General features: G+C 39.8%; 1 protein-coding gene across 1 annotated transcript in view; it reads right to left on the bottom strand.

The window, feature by feature from the left end:
- The window catches only part of LOC139942207 (insulin gene enhancer protein isl-1-like), a 39,420-nt gene extending 25,008 nt beyond the window's left edge, over positions 1–14,412 (bottom strand). The window contains exons 1-3 of the mRNA XM_071938983.1: positions 13,582–14,412; positions 6,822–7,105; positions 1,370–1,689 (exon numbers count right to left, since the gene is read on the bottom strand). Coding sequence (XP_071795084.1) covers positions 1,370–1,689; positions 6,822–7,105; positions 13,582–13,817 — 840 coding nt within the window. The 5' untranslated portion in view covers positions 13,818–14,412. The remainder of the gene's footprint in view (positions 1–1,369; positions 1,690–6,821; positions 7,106–13,581) is intronic.
- Positions 14,413–17,954: the final 3,542 nt, after the last annotated feature.

Raw genomic sequence — 17,954 nt, 5'->3', positions numbered from 1 at the left:
TGTTGTAATTGGGCTACATGGGGGTAATTAGCATAATTCTCTGGATGATCGTATATTAGACGTGGAGGGGGTTTTGATGTAGTGGATGTGAACAGTGAATACCTATGCCATGGGAAATATTGCACATACTCAGGCTGTATGCTTGTTTTTGAAAGGGCAATGACAAAGACAGTTAATTATAAGGTATACATAAATGATGTATTGTTAATATTCAAACTAATATACATGATGATTTGTTCTTATTCAAATTAATATACATATGATGACCAGGCATGGATGTTTCGTTTTGGAAAGGGCTAGGGCACCAAGGCATTTTCTCCTTGGTAAAGGGCACCCTATGAGGACGTTGTAATTTTCTACAGGAGCATTTGAAGGGCACCAAGGCAATGACCAGGGGGCATGGAGGCAATCTCTCCGTGAAGTCTCAATTCTGTGTACTTGTTTCTACATTAAGATAAAGTAAAGTTGCACATCTCAAGCCTGCTTCACGTGCTTGCATCACATGGCCACAGCGTTTTTAACAAGCATCAAACCGAGGCTTGAAACTAGACTAATCTGGTGTCCATACGTTGGACACCAGACTAGTCTCGTTTCAAGCCTCGGTATTGCATAGAGTTGGTCTGCACCGTAGGATAATGATAAGGATAGTAGTAGTAGTAAAGGTCACTGCGGTACACAGCACGGAGACGCATCTGATATTGTTTCTCAATTACAATCGGAGGAGACATTTAATATGATCGTACTGATCTTATAATCACTCAGGCTAGAATCCATGTAATATAATCCAACATGGCTCCCTCCAGTACCATTCCAACTAGACATAGGGTCAGGATTCGATCTAGCTTTACAGGGAACGACAAATTCATTTTCTCTGAAAATTACTCGGTTTTTGTGAGAGGAGCAGTCTGACCCACTTTCCCATTGAACTATGTTTTGGGGGAGCTAGGGATATAACCCGAATTTGGGGATGTCTATGACTATAAAACAAAACAAAATGTTTATGATCCACTACGGAATTCTTAAAGCTTTGAATGAACTACGAGATCGTTCAAAACATTGTAAACGTTCTTGTGAAACATGTACTGCTGAATTAATTGTAATAACCAAGCTCATCTCGACCTAAGGAATTGACTTCCCTTGGTGGTTGTTCCTTTCTTATTTCTGATTATAGCTTCGAAATATAAATACATCGCTGTGGGACATTGTGCTTGAGTCGGTAAAGGCCATCTTAAGTATTCAGTTTGTTCATTTCTACATACAAATACATTGAAACCAAAACGAGACTTGAAGTCATGAGTCTGGTCCCTATGACAATCTACACATAATTAATACTGAGGACACAGGGAACCAGTCCAAGATGGCGTCTTACCTTATTAGCACTCTGCTCAGCCATTTGTTTCATGAGGATGCTCCTCTTCTTGTCTTTACATCTCTTGTTCTGGAACCACACCCTGATGACCCGCGGGCTTAGCGACGTCATCTCGACTAACTGTTCCTTCATTAGGGCATCCGGTCTGGGGTTGGCATTGTAGCATGTTCGTAAAGTGTGTAGTTGCTTCTCATTGAGCACTGTCCGTACCCGAGTGGGTTTTTCCTGTTTATGGGAGTGCGAGCGAACGGTCCGGTTGGGCATGGGTTCGGAATGGCTGTTTTGTCTCCCTGTAGGCGATGGGATGAGGAGATCATCGTCTGTGTGGGAAGGAGGAAGTCAAGTTGGTGTTTAGTAGTGCCTGATATCCTACAGTTATATTTGGGGTTAGTGCCTGATATACTGTATTTATATTTATACAATTGTGTTTTACCCCTTACGTATATTCAAATGGTCTAGGTTCCAATCCAACACAACTTCAGGCTGACATTATGTGTACAAATGGAACCATGTCCCCCTTTATTTTGATGAGTCACGCTTAAATGCAGTCTTTGTTGTAGAAACAATTTTCCAATACGACCTTCGTCACGGTCTAATGATTTCACTTCAAGTCTATATTCAACAATACAATGGGTTGATTTTGTGAATTTTTGTCTTCAGTTAAATGGTGGTTGACTTAAAAGCCCTACTTGAATAGATTGTCCACTCTTGTCTTTTCGTAGCCTCATCTGGGTTAACCATTGTTTTATAGGTTCACATCGTTTGCCCTATTTCCATAAACCACCTGTGGAAAGGGCGACCTCTGTCGAATTAATTAAAAGCAACCTGGAAGTCATTGTGATCTTTCCAGTCATAATTTTGGAAACAATACAAGCGTAGATGATTTGTTTGCGACTCGTTAATGAGCAATAATTTACAATAAATACAGGCATTTATGATTGATAGGTACTTCCACTTAACTTCAGTCAGACGCTTTTCATTATTAAATTCCAGAATTGATTGTTTTATTTGTTAATATGACAAGCTAGAAGACAAAACGGAGATGTCTGTTGTTTGACGATGAGAATTGGTCTCGCATGAGCAGAGACGACATTTTGTGTTTCTTTTCACAGATGAAAAAAACTCCCCCCTATCTTGCATGCAAAGCAGCGGCCTCGTCTTGCGTTCCACGTCCACCACGGAGAGTGATTCAGAGAGTGTGTTCGCGGGAGCCAATCATGGGGAAAATGTTGGCTCAGCCCCGGCGACGCGAGCAGGTCAGCGATGCATGACGACGCGGAGTTTTTTTTTCAGTTGGGGGGGATTGGGGAAAGTTGATCATCACTCGGTACGACCAACAAGACCCAAACACAATAAATAATATCTAAGTATATCCAGCCTCGGGGGTTGTTGACTCTTTCATGATTCTGAGGAGAATTTTAATATTTTAGATCCCATCGACAGCAGGAATATACTGGCAAAGAATAAAAGACTTAATATTTGATGAAACAAACAATGGGGGTGCATGAGGCGTGCTGCGGACAGAATTCTCGTGTCGATGCTTTATTGGTAGCATGCGTTAAAGTGTAGTATTTGACTTTGCGAACTGCACCGCGCTACATTGTGACAAGTTTGGTTAGTTCTGTCTTTCTTTGCACCAAGAAAAAATAAATTTCTTGTTTTGAATAAACCCTGCCTCCTCCCATTTAATGCTTTGCACAAACATTGGAAATATTTCACATTGCTAGAGCATTTACAGCCCTGTATGCCTTTTTTTGAAAGGACAAGAGCACCATGTTCTCTTTGGTAAAGGGCACCCTATGAGGAACTTTTAAATTTCTACTGTAGCATTTCAAGGGGGCATGGAGGTAATCGCATTCATTGCCCTGCATTCATTGCCCTGTATCTGCATTTACATTGACAAAGCGATGTGTCAAAAATGTTCCGAAAGTTAACCTTTAAAATATTTCCCGGTTTTACAAGACGGTATAAGGGCGCGTGAATGTGTCAAATGTTTAGAGAGGAAAATCTAATCAGGACAACGAGTTCGAAATCTGCCAAAAAAAAACAAAGCTAATTATTCTCAGAGTCATTGTCATGAAAACTAGATCAAAGACACCATTCCAAATGGTGTAGTATAGTATTAGTAATAAGGTCGAGTGAAGCCATTGCTTCAACACGAGCCCAGACAAACTGGCGAGGCTGTATACGCGTCAAGAACCAATTGAAAATGCCTGATTGGGAATAAAGTCCAATCCCTATATTATTGCTCATAATTACCAATTAGGTCCTCGGTGCTTGTCAGTTGTTAATTGACGGATGATACCAACTGATATCCCGTGGATGAACTCTTCTAATGAACTCCGTATATTAAGAATGTAATTCTGGATATAGAGGCCGTGGGGGCAATCCCACTTTGGGGATGATGGGGGTAGGATCGATTTAAGGTTGAGGGGTACTCCTAATTTGGGTTGAGGAGTTCTTGTGACCCATGCTTTAAAGGGCAAGCCCTGGGCTGGAGCCTTACAAACAACAGATGGCTCAATGACCACTCACTAGATACTCGTCAGCTGGACGTTGGTCAATGTACACTTTAAGTTCCTATGGAAGAGCGCGAGGGTCGTGGGAAGAAGAATACGTGGTACCAGACAAGCTCAAGAGGCTGGTGGCTAGACCACTTCATAGTGTTTGAGAAGAGCACGTAGAGGCTGAGCCCAGACCCCCACAAACAAGAGGTAACCCCCTCTGGTTATTATTTGGTGAAGCTCATTATAGACTGGTCTCCTCTCACGACGACAGTGGAGTCATGAAGTGTTCTCATGTCTATACACTCCACAACCCATGTAAACTTTTGTCTATTTATTTTCTGCTCCCCAAAGTGTGAGATTCATTTAATGGGGAGAGAAGAGAAGCTTTTTGGAGCAGATGAGATTTGTGTAGACGAGATCCATTGCGCCTATTCGCGTATCAAGTACTGCTGCAAGCTAACCGTACACGTGCCAGACTCAGATGCTCACAGATGGTGGCCTTTATAAATAGGGGACTCGCTAAAACGTAAAAAATTGTCTTGGCCAATTTGAAGTTGTATAAAAACAGGAAAATGATTTTCCCCAGCACTTTTGCAAAGCAAAATATTTCAACAGAGCCGATTTTGTGCACACGAATTAATGCTAATATTATTGAATGGTGATTTTTTGCAAAGCTTTTTGCTCTGCTATACAAGGGAAATCGTTCACTGAAAAGATCTTCAAATAACATGAAATAAATGTGTGGTTGAATAATATAGAAAACCACATTTACCCATGTTTTGAATCGTTCTAAAGAAATACTATCATCTAGGCTTTACACTGACGTGGTTGTACTGCATTTATATCCTTATTATAATTTGTAATTTTTCACAAATTATTTCATTTGAACTCCTAAATATAATTGCCTCTGTGAGCGACAACAGCGACCAAGCGAGGAGCGTTAAAGCGAAGCGTGAAAAAGAGGACATACATTTTAATTCTGTTTGTATTATTTACCCATTGCAACTACTTGTGTTGTGTGTGTGATATGAATGTATGTAAACTGCATATAGTTATGACGTTCACTGATTAAGCGACGAGGGCGTAATACGATTAAATCGGCAATGGCAGAATGATAATTGGCCAGGTTTTCTCCCGAGGGAACACGGGGTATAAGACTTCATTATAAACCACCACCCCATATGCTGCCTTCTTTTGACATGATCGAATCACCATACGAGTACAGCTAGGAATTTCTCCAAACAACAACACAAGCAAGACTCAATTGGTAGAGGACAGGCTTGTTGTGAATGCAGCTACAAAAAACCACAGAGTTGTGCTGTACGAAAGCACGACATATTGGCAGTGGGTAGCCCAACAGTTGACTATCTATATCTCAATACCCCCAATAGATATTCCAACATCTATTCAACGGGTCACGCTAAAGGGCTACAACACGGGGGCCTCAGGTGGCCGGGACCCGGCAGCCCGGCAGCAGCCGCGGCACAAAAAGACCGAGGAAAAGCCTCTCGTAGTCGGAATTAGAAATTGTAGATGACCGAACCCGTGTGGGTTTGATGTTTGAATAATAGTCATATTTTTCAATTGGTTTGATTATTTGGAGCAGACAAAGGATGTTTTTGATAATGAAGTGAGCAGTGTGACGGAAGGCTGTCTTGCAGTGTGCGGTAGCTAGGCCGTGCGGTAGGGGTTTTATAGCGGGAGGAACACGGACCGGGAATTACTAGGCCACTGTCAGATACAAAAACCGAATCTACAGCAGTAATAAATCAAGCAGATTTGCATTGCATTGTATGAACAGTATTCATCTTCAAATACGAACAATGACAAAAGTGCGGTAGTCGTAACGAGTAAAAACACTTCCCAAATCTGAGAATAAACTGTACAAACATTTCCAATTTGTAAATTAATTGACATTTTCCCGGAGCAATATACACCGAATAACTGTGAGTTAACATGTCTATAGAACGGTTGTTAATATCACTGGTTTAACCGAATATCTTAGTATCCGCATATTGTTTTCACTGCATATCGTTGTAGCTGCAACAACGCATAAACACAGTGTTCCTGCACTAATCAATCGATTTTATATCCCGTCAGGTCTGGAGCCCGCCACTGCGGCTTGGAAACCTGTCGAGATTATTCTCCTATGTGGAAAGGATTCAATCGATTCAGAGGTGTCGATTTATTATTGTTATAACAAAAATAACCTTTTTTTCTTGTACAACGACAGATAGAGGCACGGCATTTATTATCTCAATCATGCACAGGTTGTACTTAATTGTGTTATGTCACAAAAACTTGGTGCGATGTTTCCATTCTTTTGCCGACTATATAATTCAGATTCAGGGGTCCGAGAGCGGGTGAAGAATACTTGGCCTTTTGATTGGTCCAATGATGCTTTTGTTCGGTATGGTAAAGAACTTTCCGAGAAACACATTGGTACAAATTCTTGCAGGCCTGGATTTTCGTCTGTGCGAGGGCAAGGCCAATTTCATTTTGCAAAGGGCATTTCCATTGAAAAACCTTAGGGTCAAGACATGGGGCAACAACAGAGGCTGCGAGGGCAAGGGAATTTTCATTTTACGAAGGGCATTTCCATTGGAAAAATGTAAAGCCGAGACATGGGGCAACAACAGAGGCTGCGAGGGCAAGGGCATTTTCATTTTGGAAAGGGCATTTCCAATGAAAAGTCTGAAGGTCTAGACATGGGGCAACGCAGCCTCTGTTGTTGCCCCATGGAAAGGGCATTTCCATTGGAAAAATGTAAAGTCGAGTAATGGGGCAGCAACAGAAAATGCGAGGGCAAGGCCATTTTCATTTTGCCATCGTAAAATCAAGACAAGGGGCATTGTCTTACTCCGTGTAATTCCAGGCCGGTTGATGAAGGAGTTACCATTGAACTTGGCTTCAATGACACTCCCATACATAAACAACAAACTTACCATTCATATAATTACGATGATTCCCATTGTTATTATTGGTGCTACCTCCGCTGGTAACCACCACACTACTGTCAGAGGCCGCTCCACTCCGCTCTAACATTTCATGATCAGCCTTGCAGAATAGGCCGTCTTCTCGAAGCGCAAACTCGTCCCCAGGGATGAGTTGCCGGCTACAGGCCACGCAACGAAAGCACTCGATATGATAGATTTTGTTTCTTGCTCGCATGACAAAGTCGTTCTTGTCGAAGCCTTGACTGCACTTTGCACATTTGGTTCCGAACAACCTGTGTTTTTTGTATAGAGTAAAAATAAAATACAAATGATAAATAAATATCAAGAAAGAGTTTAAGTTGAATTTTACAATGTGGACTCGTTGAGTCAAAATCATATGTATGTAATATCAATGGTGATTCAAATTAATGCTTATTACTTACTTTAACAACAAACCAAAGAAGACACATTTTAAATCACAACTCTTTGAAACTTTCAGACTGTTCAACGAGTGTAGTATTTACACGTTTGCTAAAATAGCAACAGAACTTAGCAAATATATATTGACATAAACTCAAATATCTGCACTTTCTATAACAAAATGATGGCCGTGTACACGTATTGGTTTGGAATACGCGTGTTATGTTAATGGGCAACTGCACTATGAAATCAACTTTCCCGTGTAGTGCGTGTTGAGTGACAATCAATTGTAATCCATAAGAATGTATCATTTTCTTTATGATAAGTTTTTTTCTTTAAAATGAACACTGCATAAATTCTGAAAAATAAATTCCATGGCAATAATGCAGCGACAAAACGCTCACAATATCCAAAATGTGTGGCTGATCATCACCGGCATCGCCATTCAAGTGTAGTATTTACTTCATTTGATTTCCCTAATGTAATTTAATTACAGACTGTGATTTGATGAACAGTGAAGCAAATATAAATACATGTGTACGAATAAATTGAATACAATTAGTTATTTAAACCGTAACCATATAAATGATTAACAAACTATCTCGATCTCCTCTTCCAGTGAAATTTATATGCACATGGTGTATACGAACAAATTGATTACAATTAATTATTTTAACAGTGATCTCTGTATATGGCTAACCATGGAGGAAGAACATTTTCTTCATCAATGGGTTGACTGACAAACTATCTTGATTTTCTTTTTCAGTGAAGTATCGAAAAAACTGAATAGAATTAATTACTTAAACAGTGATATCTATAAGTGGTTAACCAACAAACTCTCTAGATTTTTCTGTACCTCACGTGTATTTGATTTGAACGCATGGTTCCATAATTGGGAATCTCGTAGTGAAGAGGGGATCGCTCATGTAATAGAATATCCCGCTGGATTGGGTAGGCATTGGATGGGATTGCTAATTAATCGTACGGATTGCTCATCACGTTGCCGTGTGCAGCAGAGAGAGAGGGGTGCATTGGTGAGTGTCCTTTCTCGCATCAGCCCCTGCTGCCCGTCAGAATCGACAGATGCGATTAACATGGTGAGGTGATGACATGCTGCGTGTACCAAGTGGTCAGTTCAATTTTGGAGGGTTTGGCACCGACCAACAGAGGGAATGAGAGCGTGCGTTAGCAGTGGGGCTTGGTTTTTGGTCAGGTCGACCACGACAGAAGGCATGAGCGTGTGCGACCACTGGGTCTGATCATGGGTCTGGACACCCCCAACAGAAGGCCTGAGCGTGTGTGGGCATTTGGGGCCATGTTTTTGGTCAGGTCGACCCTAACAGAAGGCATCAGCGTGTGCTATACCACAGGGTCTGGCCGACCCCCTAAGAAAGACCGAGTGTGAGACCACCTACTCACGGGTGTAGTATAAAGGATCGACCCCAGAGAAGGACACGGTGTGTGACCACTGGGACTAGTCATGGGTCAAGTCGACCCCCCATTGAAAGGCATTGTGTGTGACCACTGTCATCAAGTAACCGCAAACAAAAAATGTATGGACTTTCTAAAGCATCCTCCAACAACCAAATACTAAACAAACTTATAATACGTGTTCTATAGGGACACATGGCATGGACGTCAGCCATTCGTAGTTCCCATCTGGTCAAAATAAAGTGGGTATTTGAAAAATTCGTGTGAGCAGCCATGATACTTCACCGAGGCAACGTTACCATTGGCCATTGACCTTGCCTCTTAAAGATGCCCTTTGCCGAGGAGAAAACGCCTTGGTGCCCTTGTCCAGTCAAAAACGAAGCTTCAGACATGTATACACTATGGTTGTTATTGAAGTATAGTCACCCGTTGAGTGAACACAACGCATTATACAAACAAACAAACAATTAAACAAACAATTAAACAAACAAACAAACAAACAAACAAACTCAGCCTAGGCCTAGTACTTCACGGGGGCAACGAATGCGATTGCCTCCATGCGCCTCTGGCCATTGCCTTGGTGCCCTTGAAATGCTCCAGTAGAAATTTACCATTTCATCATAAGGAAGCAAATAAAATGTCTTTGTGCCCTTGCCCTTTCGATAACGAAGCTTTCAGGCCTGTCAGCCACTGAATTTTTTCGACAATTTGAAGACGAAAAAAAACCACCATAAGGTTTATCCTCCATGATTTAACTGTGACGTCATCGTAGTGTCAAAAGTATTAACAGACTTGAATTGAGACACGGGATTGCAAATCAGTCAACACTACGAGGTAGTAAAGCGCCTCAAACACATCCACTGCAACAAATTAATCAAGTCATAAATCTGGTATCGCGGCCACTTCCATGGCAAAAGCAACTGTCTTAATATTTACTGACTGATTGAGGCAATTATTTAACCATAAAATCTTACAAGGTGCAAGTGTGTGTTAAAATTCTTCATCCACGGTTAAATTGAGATCTTGGATATTTGTTCCACAAATGGCAAACCAAAACCATAGATGAGTAAAGTGCAACATAATACATTTATTAAGGTTAGAGAGCAGTTAAACTAATTAGAAGAAAAATGATACAGACAAATTAAAAGATTGTGTAGTAGGAGTAATTAAAAAAGCAGTGCATGTCAAGTAAGGCTCCCAAGAAAGTACAAGACGCAAGTTGAGAGAAGATGGTCCAACAATTTATTACAAGCATAATATTTAGGACCCCTTGTGCCAAGTGCACCTGTGATACAAACATTAGTATTTAACGTAATGTTAATACATAACAGCCGCTGTTCTTGTGTAGTTTTTTTATTAAAAAAAAATAAAAAAAATATTACCTTCCATTATATTCACGTACTAAAAAAAATGATGTTATTGCAGTTGACTTTTGATATTGCCGTTTGATATTGCCCATAAACTTACACTTTACAAAACACAGGTTGTATTGTACTGACTCAAAGGCGTTCTGCAACGCCTACCACCAACAAGGGCATATTTGGATTTCCATTCACTCTCGTCATATAAATATGGACGAGGAGAAAACTTTGTAGTTGCGAATGTAAAGCCCTCGTGACAAAGGACGGGTTGTTCCGCGGCTCACGGTTGACAGTCGGAGCGTGACTGACTGGTGGAGCGAGGGGGGCTACTAGAGCCGAAACACGGCCCAGGGCAACCCGCTGAACACCCGTGTATAGAGAAAGTTACGACTGGTATTAGTCCAATGCTATATCAGTATACATGAACACGAACACTTGTGTAGCGGTTGTTGTCAAGAGTAAAGACAATGCGTAAATAAAAAAAATATCCATTCTGATGTCAGATGATCCTGTCTAATAACAGAAACATTCACCGACCTTTAATTTAACAAACTACGCTCGGTCAAGTCAATGTTTTCTTTTAACTTAAATGTTCAAGACAATACAAGAAGTTTGAGTCTTTTCAATGTTTAGTAAACTGTCTTAAAATATGTCCACACGTCAGGACTGAGCAAACATTAAAAATCTACATATTTACATCTAAATGGCATTGTGTGGTTACTTTAAATTGAGAGACATTGACATATTATACCCAGTAATACACGTGCATTGACTAGAGTTTGTTTTATATTTCTTTTTAACAGCTTGACATGAAGCAAGCATATTTCATGGTGTTGTGTTTTTCTTATACTTTTGTTTATTTCACTGAAAACGGTTGCCAATTGATCAAACTTAAAACTTTTTTGTCGGTACACTGACTGGTCAAATGCAAATAAAAATGCAGTAATGTTTCTATATATAATGAATTCAGGAGCCCACCAGTTTTTTTAACAACACACTCCACTGTAAAAACTAAACTAAGCTTTAGTTATTCTTCAACTGACGCCGCTTTGGTCCATAGTCAATGCAAGCAGGCAAGTTCAAAAGCTGAGCATAAAAACATACAGAATTGAACCATAAAAAAACGCTATAAAACGAACTTCAGTCGCGTCAGCTCGTACGCCGCAAAGAGCTTCACTCGTGCGGCACAGTAACCACAAAACGTTTAACTTTTATGACCCGAAAAAAAAAATAGTCCAAGCCTTTTTTACTTGTTAGGTTTAGAAAAATCATCGGCAAACATTGTATACAGAGAGAAAAAGAGAGCAATTTTAACAAAGACTAGTACACCATCGTGTTATAGAAGTGTGTGTGTTAAAACGCGCCACTTAACTAACCCGGTTCGAGGCCGGTGCACAAAAAAGCACTGAATAAAATCTGGAATTGACCTTTTCTTTGAAACAATCGGGAAAATATTTACATTTTAGGAACATTTTGCTAATCTGCCTTGATCATGGTACAAAAAGTATTACATAATCTGATTACCCAAATGAATCGTGCCGATTTGAATGAGCCTTCACGAACACTCGGATTTGATAAAATAGTGTTTTAGGTTGACTTTTTAAAATGGGAAATAAAGTTTGGTTCTGAGTAGTGCAAACAAAAAGTTATTCTCATGATTGACAACCATGAGAGCGAAACGGCGATACACGGAGACAGTAAGTAGATATATGTGTAAGGGGAAAGTCAAAATCACTTCCAAATAGGGACTAAGTGTTTTTATAACGGGTCTGGTGAATATAGCCTACCCAATATACACGTACGGAATAAGAAAACAAAATACTCGAACCTCACACATGCTGAAATGTACACTTGCTCTCATAGAAAGATATTGCACTCATTACGAAAGTTCTCATATAATCCTAATATAAAACAGGATGTTGCGAGTAAGGCCGTTTGGGGATTGAATCCCCAAACAAGCTAATTATTTTACCTTAGTTTTGATGTCTTAAATGCCTTCAAATGCACTTTCTTCATTGTAGTAACAATACAAAACCCATAAACGTAAGCCACCAAAGTTCAAGAACAAATTAGCTCTTTAACCACAGTGAGTCAATTATCTAACGGTTTCACTATCTCAGAAATTCGTACAGTAAACGCATGTACTTCTAATCAGCGTTAAGAGATGATTAGTTTAGAAATTATGACGGTGAACGAACTTTTTTCATTTTTGGATAATTTGTAAGAGCTCTTCTTTGCATTTCTTCAAAAATGCTGTATAATGTCGCAAGGCGTTTACAGCAACTACATCCCTGCACTGATGTGTGTGAATAGACGTAGACCTGTTAATTACATGCACGACACAATCGGCAATAGCATTATGGTTTGAAAGGACACTTTTCAAATTAGGAGACAATAGTTGACAATAGAGTGACTGTTAGATTAGGTGAATCTTCACCATCAGTCATCTGTTCTCTACAGTGTTCAACTCTATAATCCCCAGGTGAGGTGCACGCACTGTTTAGTAGGTACAATAAAGGTTTCAGCGTGTGTACAAAATGCACTGAGTTTTGTGTTGGGTATATAATACTGTCAATTAGGTAGCTTAGAAAATATTGATAAGCAAGTTAATTAGAGGAGAGAGTCAGTCAAAAGAATCTGCCCTAAATAAAGCTCGCCAACGGCAATCGCGTTCTGAAGTGTTTGTGTTTAGCGTGGGACAGTTTAAAGCCAACTTGGATACAACTGAAAAGTTGAGTTGTGATATTCGGTTTCTGAAGATTTTAACTTCTGGAACGATTTCTCTTTAACAGTTTTCCCACTGAAGTAAGTCAGATAGTTCGTACCAAACTGAATGTGGAGTCAAACCTTTCAGATGAAGCCGTTTTACAAACCACCTTAAGATGTATGGTAAACCAGTTATCGATAGTTAACATTTGATCGTATTTCAGATCTTTTTTATGAAATGCAAAGTCTATTTGGAATTTTCAAGCCTTTTTCGTGTTGTGTTTTATTGGTTGACCATGAGTGTAAAAAAATGAAAAACATTTAATAACAGTTAATTTTCAATTTAAGTTTTTTTTATTGAGCTCACTGTTTAAGGAAATGATTGGAGATCATCACAAAGTACCAGTGATGATATTGTTTTAACAAATTCATCAGTTTGATTATAGTAACTAAATTAGAACGAGAAATTTCTCATTCAAAATTTCTTATATATTTTTGCCAATTGACATTTTACAAACTTGTAATCTTCAAGTATACAATTACGAATAAAAAGTCTTTATTTTGAGTTATTTTGCGCAATAAGGGATATTTCTAACTCAATTTTATCATGTGGTTTGTGTAAAAAAGTTTTGAAATTGTGTCCATATAAACTATGGTAACTCGGATAAAGTTTCTACAGTAAAAAAAAGTTTGTTGAATGAGAAAGTTTGCAAGGTACTTTTGCCTGATAAAATCTGTGTTACACATGAGGTGTTATTGGTGTATCGACCAGTGGAGCTGCGGACTGGGAAATAAAAGTGTGAATTATGTAACCGAAGCTGGGAAGAAAGAAGGGGAAAAACTGAACTTACCTGAGGTAGTCTCTCTTGCAATAAGGTTTGCCGTCCCGTACAAAACACGTGCATGTCTCGTCCAGATAGGCGTCGCAGTCACCACACTTGAGACAGGCCGCATGCCACTCTAAGTCCGGGGCTACCCTAAGTATATATTGGTCCTGAATCTGGCCCCCACACCCTACACAGCATGATACCCGGCGTTTCTCACCGGGCTGCTCTGGAGGATATACCGACAGGGTTATACTTGACATGGTCAAAGTCTTGTCCGTAAGCACACCTATTTTTCCTGGGGGTGTGTTGGTGATGACACCAACAGTGTCCTTTTCCCCGTAGTTTTTCTGATGATCGTCAGGGTATAAAATCCGTGTGTTTAAAAAAAAAAGAACAACACAACAAGCGTTCGGGTTGAAAGACGTTGGTGTTTGTTGGTCGTGACAAAAATATGTGGTACGGATTCAGTTCAAGAAACACGTATTCTAATGACGAGTGTTCACCGTAAACTTGCGATGAAGTGCAAAAACTAAATTCTATACTTGCCAAGTAGCGCGGAACACCGCTAAACAAACTTGGTGTAGTAGGATGGTGTTCAATGGTGTGTATCACAGCAATAATAGGAATGGTTTGGTTATAACATCTTGGGTTTAGAGACTACCATTCTGATGAGGAGCACAACGATAAATGATCCTGATGATGAGAGCAACACCAATTTGCCGTCTTCTGTTTTCATGCGAGAGCCAGCCCCTAAAAAACACAACACCTTACATCACCGGTCCGGTGGGCTGTTATATGCAGACTGGATGGGTGGTCTCTTCTAGCATTCACAGTATGAGCGTACTACTACGTACCCGTGCCTTGAGCCGGTATGGTGTTCATTCAACTGAAGGGACGGATAGATACACAACACAAGCTTCGAAACGGCCACTGCCAAGTAACACGTCACCCGTGATTGGTCAATCGTCTTAACGAATCCATACACGTGACACTGCTCTTGGGGAAACAACGGTTGCCTATTGGTCGTTTGTTTGTGTAAGAGACCGAGAGCGATACTACTAGCCACACGCACGCACCCGATGATGATGATGACTCAGGCCGCTCTGCTGCTGTGGCTGTTCTGAAAGTCAAAATGATGTGGTCCCCCGTAGTACGACGAGTGTGACCGTCTCGTAGTGAGCTATCACTAACGGATGCGAAGCCCCGCTGAGCGGCGGACGGTGAGTCGTGCTGCCGCGCTCGTGTCCGTAGACTGCGGGTGCATACACACACCATGGTCAAAAAGCTGCTGTGTTTTCTATTACTGTTACAGCTATACGTTGTATGTGTACATCACATGCATTGTTTACTCCTAAGATATGCCACCAGATTGCTTAGTAATGTCATGGAAAACAACTGCTAAAGTATAAAAGGGAACCATTCGAACATAACTTCACTTTTATCTCAAAGGACAACTGTGACAATAGACATGTGCTATTATTTTAAAGTCACGTTAACTCCGCTGAAATCTTTCGTGTTTCTTTAGATTAAAGCCGAATTTGGGCAATAAATATCTGAGTGACATTTCCCAGGGGTAATTTGAAGAGAAAGCAACTATTGCATTAGGCCTAAAACAGAGTTTTTGATAAAAGCTTATATTATTTCTTCGTAATTTTAGAGCTACCCCATCTATCCAAAACAGAACTGGGTCTGCATAATGTGGGCTCTACTGATTCAACGTACTGCCTTTGTAACCTTTTGTGATTCTCTCAGGGTTTTTTTTCCAAATGTAATTTGGATACTGGTATAAAAATACTTGTTATCAAAGAAATGACATATATAGTCACCCCTTTCTGTCATTTACTTGGCACACTTCTCAGCCGCTGGAAATAGTTTGTCAATATTTTGTTTCATGGTGTAGACTACATGGAACGATGAGGTTTTGGTAGTAGGCCTATGTGAATAACATTGATCTGAAAACAAGTTGAACCAGTCATGATGATCAATGATTTGAATGTATACACTTAACTGGCATATTCATACGGCTTGAAAAAAGGGCAATAGGCCTACTGTAAAAATGTGTACATAAATCGACAAAATTCTAAGACTTTCTTAGTTTTTGGCCTTGACGAAGTCGAGTTATTGCATCGGGATGCTGTCTTTCTCCGGTGTAAACTTAGTTTTTGTTTGCTGGTTAGAATTAGTCAACATCAAATCTGTTTAATTGTTAGTAGTGCCTTCTTCACGCTGTGACAGCCATGTTCTTCGTGTACACCATACGGACTACATGAGACTAAAGTCACAGTCTACATAGTCCACGCACTTCCATATTCGTTTTGGTCCGAAGGGAGGGTGACGGCTATCTCGTGTAGTAGGCCTACATGTGTGATCTATAATAATGCTGCATGTCCAGTATTCCCACTGCCATCCTCAAGAAAACATTTTGTATCATTATCTTGTTGACTGATCTATAATTTATTAAAGCAACACAAAACAGATTGTCACCCCAAAACAAACTTCACACTTTTGTTCTTATACAGTATTATTCTTTGATTGTGAGCCGGTGTGTGATGTTGGACGTGCATGTACACGATGTGATTTCGATAAGGAACCATGTTTGGTCAAACGCTTGCATGTGTTTGCACTAGCGTATTATTTTGTCGTTGTGTTTTCCTTTTTACTTGATAATATCATACTTACAGTTTGGCAAAGATTGCTGTTAGATACACGCCGTGTGTATATACACACGGTGTGCGATAGCCCTCAAGAAGAGCAGACAATCTACATGGTACTACCATGATACTACATAGCAGTTAAAGACACTGGATACCTGTGGTAATATTGTCAGAGACCAGTATTCTCACTTGGTGCATCCCAACATATGCATGAAATAACAAATAAGGTGAACATTTGGACTCAATTGGTCATCAAAGTTGCAAGAGAAAAGTGAAAGAAAAATCACCATTGTTGCACATTAATTTGCGTTCTTTGATCCAGATGCATTATAAAAAGCTTCAGGCTTATAAATTACCTCTTTCTAAACAAAACTAAATTACTTCAGTGGAAGCCGTTTTCACAATGTTTTACACTATCAACAGCTCTCCATTGCTGGTTACCAAATAAGTTTTTAAGTCAATAATTATTTTGAGTAGGTACTTATTTTCTAGTGTCAATAATCTTCAAATTCAACTTCCAAACACTATATCCACAGAAGATCGATCATACATTTGTATTACTTAACGTAGTTGACTACTTGGAACTGGTATCTAGAATTACCACTGGGGTTATATTCAGTAGTGTAGAAATGTTTTGTCTGTGATTGGATGCTTGGATCATGTCCCCCATGGTTTATACGCTTCGGATATATACTACGTACTCTGATGGGGAAGTCTTGCTTCCAAAAATCGACACTGTGCATTTTGTGGTCGTGTCGCTGTGCGCCCTCTCTCGGCAACAAGGATGCAAGTTTCTCAATGATAATTGCAGTTTTATTATTGCGGTTTGTCGAGTGCCAAACATCTCTCATTGAGAAATTATGTAGTGGCAGAGTTCATAGTGACTTGGAAATTAATCCGTTTAAAGATAATATTCTTCATGGAGCATATCTATTATAGCCAACTTGACTTATTTTTCATCGAAAGGGCTTGCTTTAATTTTGATAAATGTTATATGTCTGTAGCATTTTGGGCAATATAACGGGTCCATGCTATTATTTTAAGCATGATACTTGTAAATTTTTTAAAATTAAGATGTGGTTTTATGACATAAATCTACGTTGACAAGTTCAGTCCACTACAGGCATTTGAATTAAATGCCTACTTTTTACTAAATAAACACACAATATGTTATTCACCCTCCCCCAATAACCAGCAACATTGTCTGATCTTAACAATAAAACAAGATTTCTGATTTTAATTCGGTCACAGGGAAGTCACTTTGGATCAATGAGATGACTTTAGACCCTTGGCAACTAAATGCACCTCTGGCAACCCCCCCCTCCAACTCTATAATAAAGCCCCCATCGATCTTCCCTCTATGATATTAGACCCACATAAAAGACTGTAATAATGACCAGAAATGGGGCTTTATTACCAATAAAGCCAACCCTGTTGTTTCTAACCGTTTAGCCCGGGACAAAGAGAGTGCAAGTGTTACTAACGGGAGCTTACGAAACCTTACCTCTGGAGGTAATTTTTTTTATCGGACATATCTCGCCCAAGAACCCCCGGGTTATTTATTAGTTCAGTTTATGTATGTTAATATACGCTAGTCGAAGTTATAGTCTTTTTGTTGGGCTGAAGATGAAAATCACGCAGCTTTTCACCAGGGTTCAACGGAGGGCAGTTTTTGAACCATAGAAAATAATTAAGTTCGGTTTTTTGTCAAAATCTTTTTTATTTTGAATAAAAGATATAGGG

The sequence above is a fragment of the Asterias amurensis genome, chromosome 9 (assembly GCF_032118995.1).
Source record: "Asterias amurensis chromosome 9, ASM3211899v1".
Taxonomy (NCBI): domain Eukaryota; kingdom Metazoa; phylum Echinodermata; class Asteroidea; order Forcipulatida; family Asteriidae; genus Asterias; species Asterias amurensis.
Note: the sequence above shows the minus strand (reverse complement) of the source record. Positions and strands in the feature narration are given on the sequence as shown.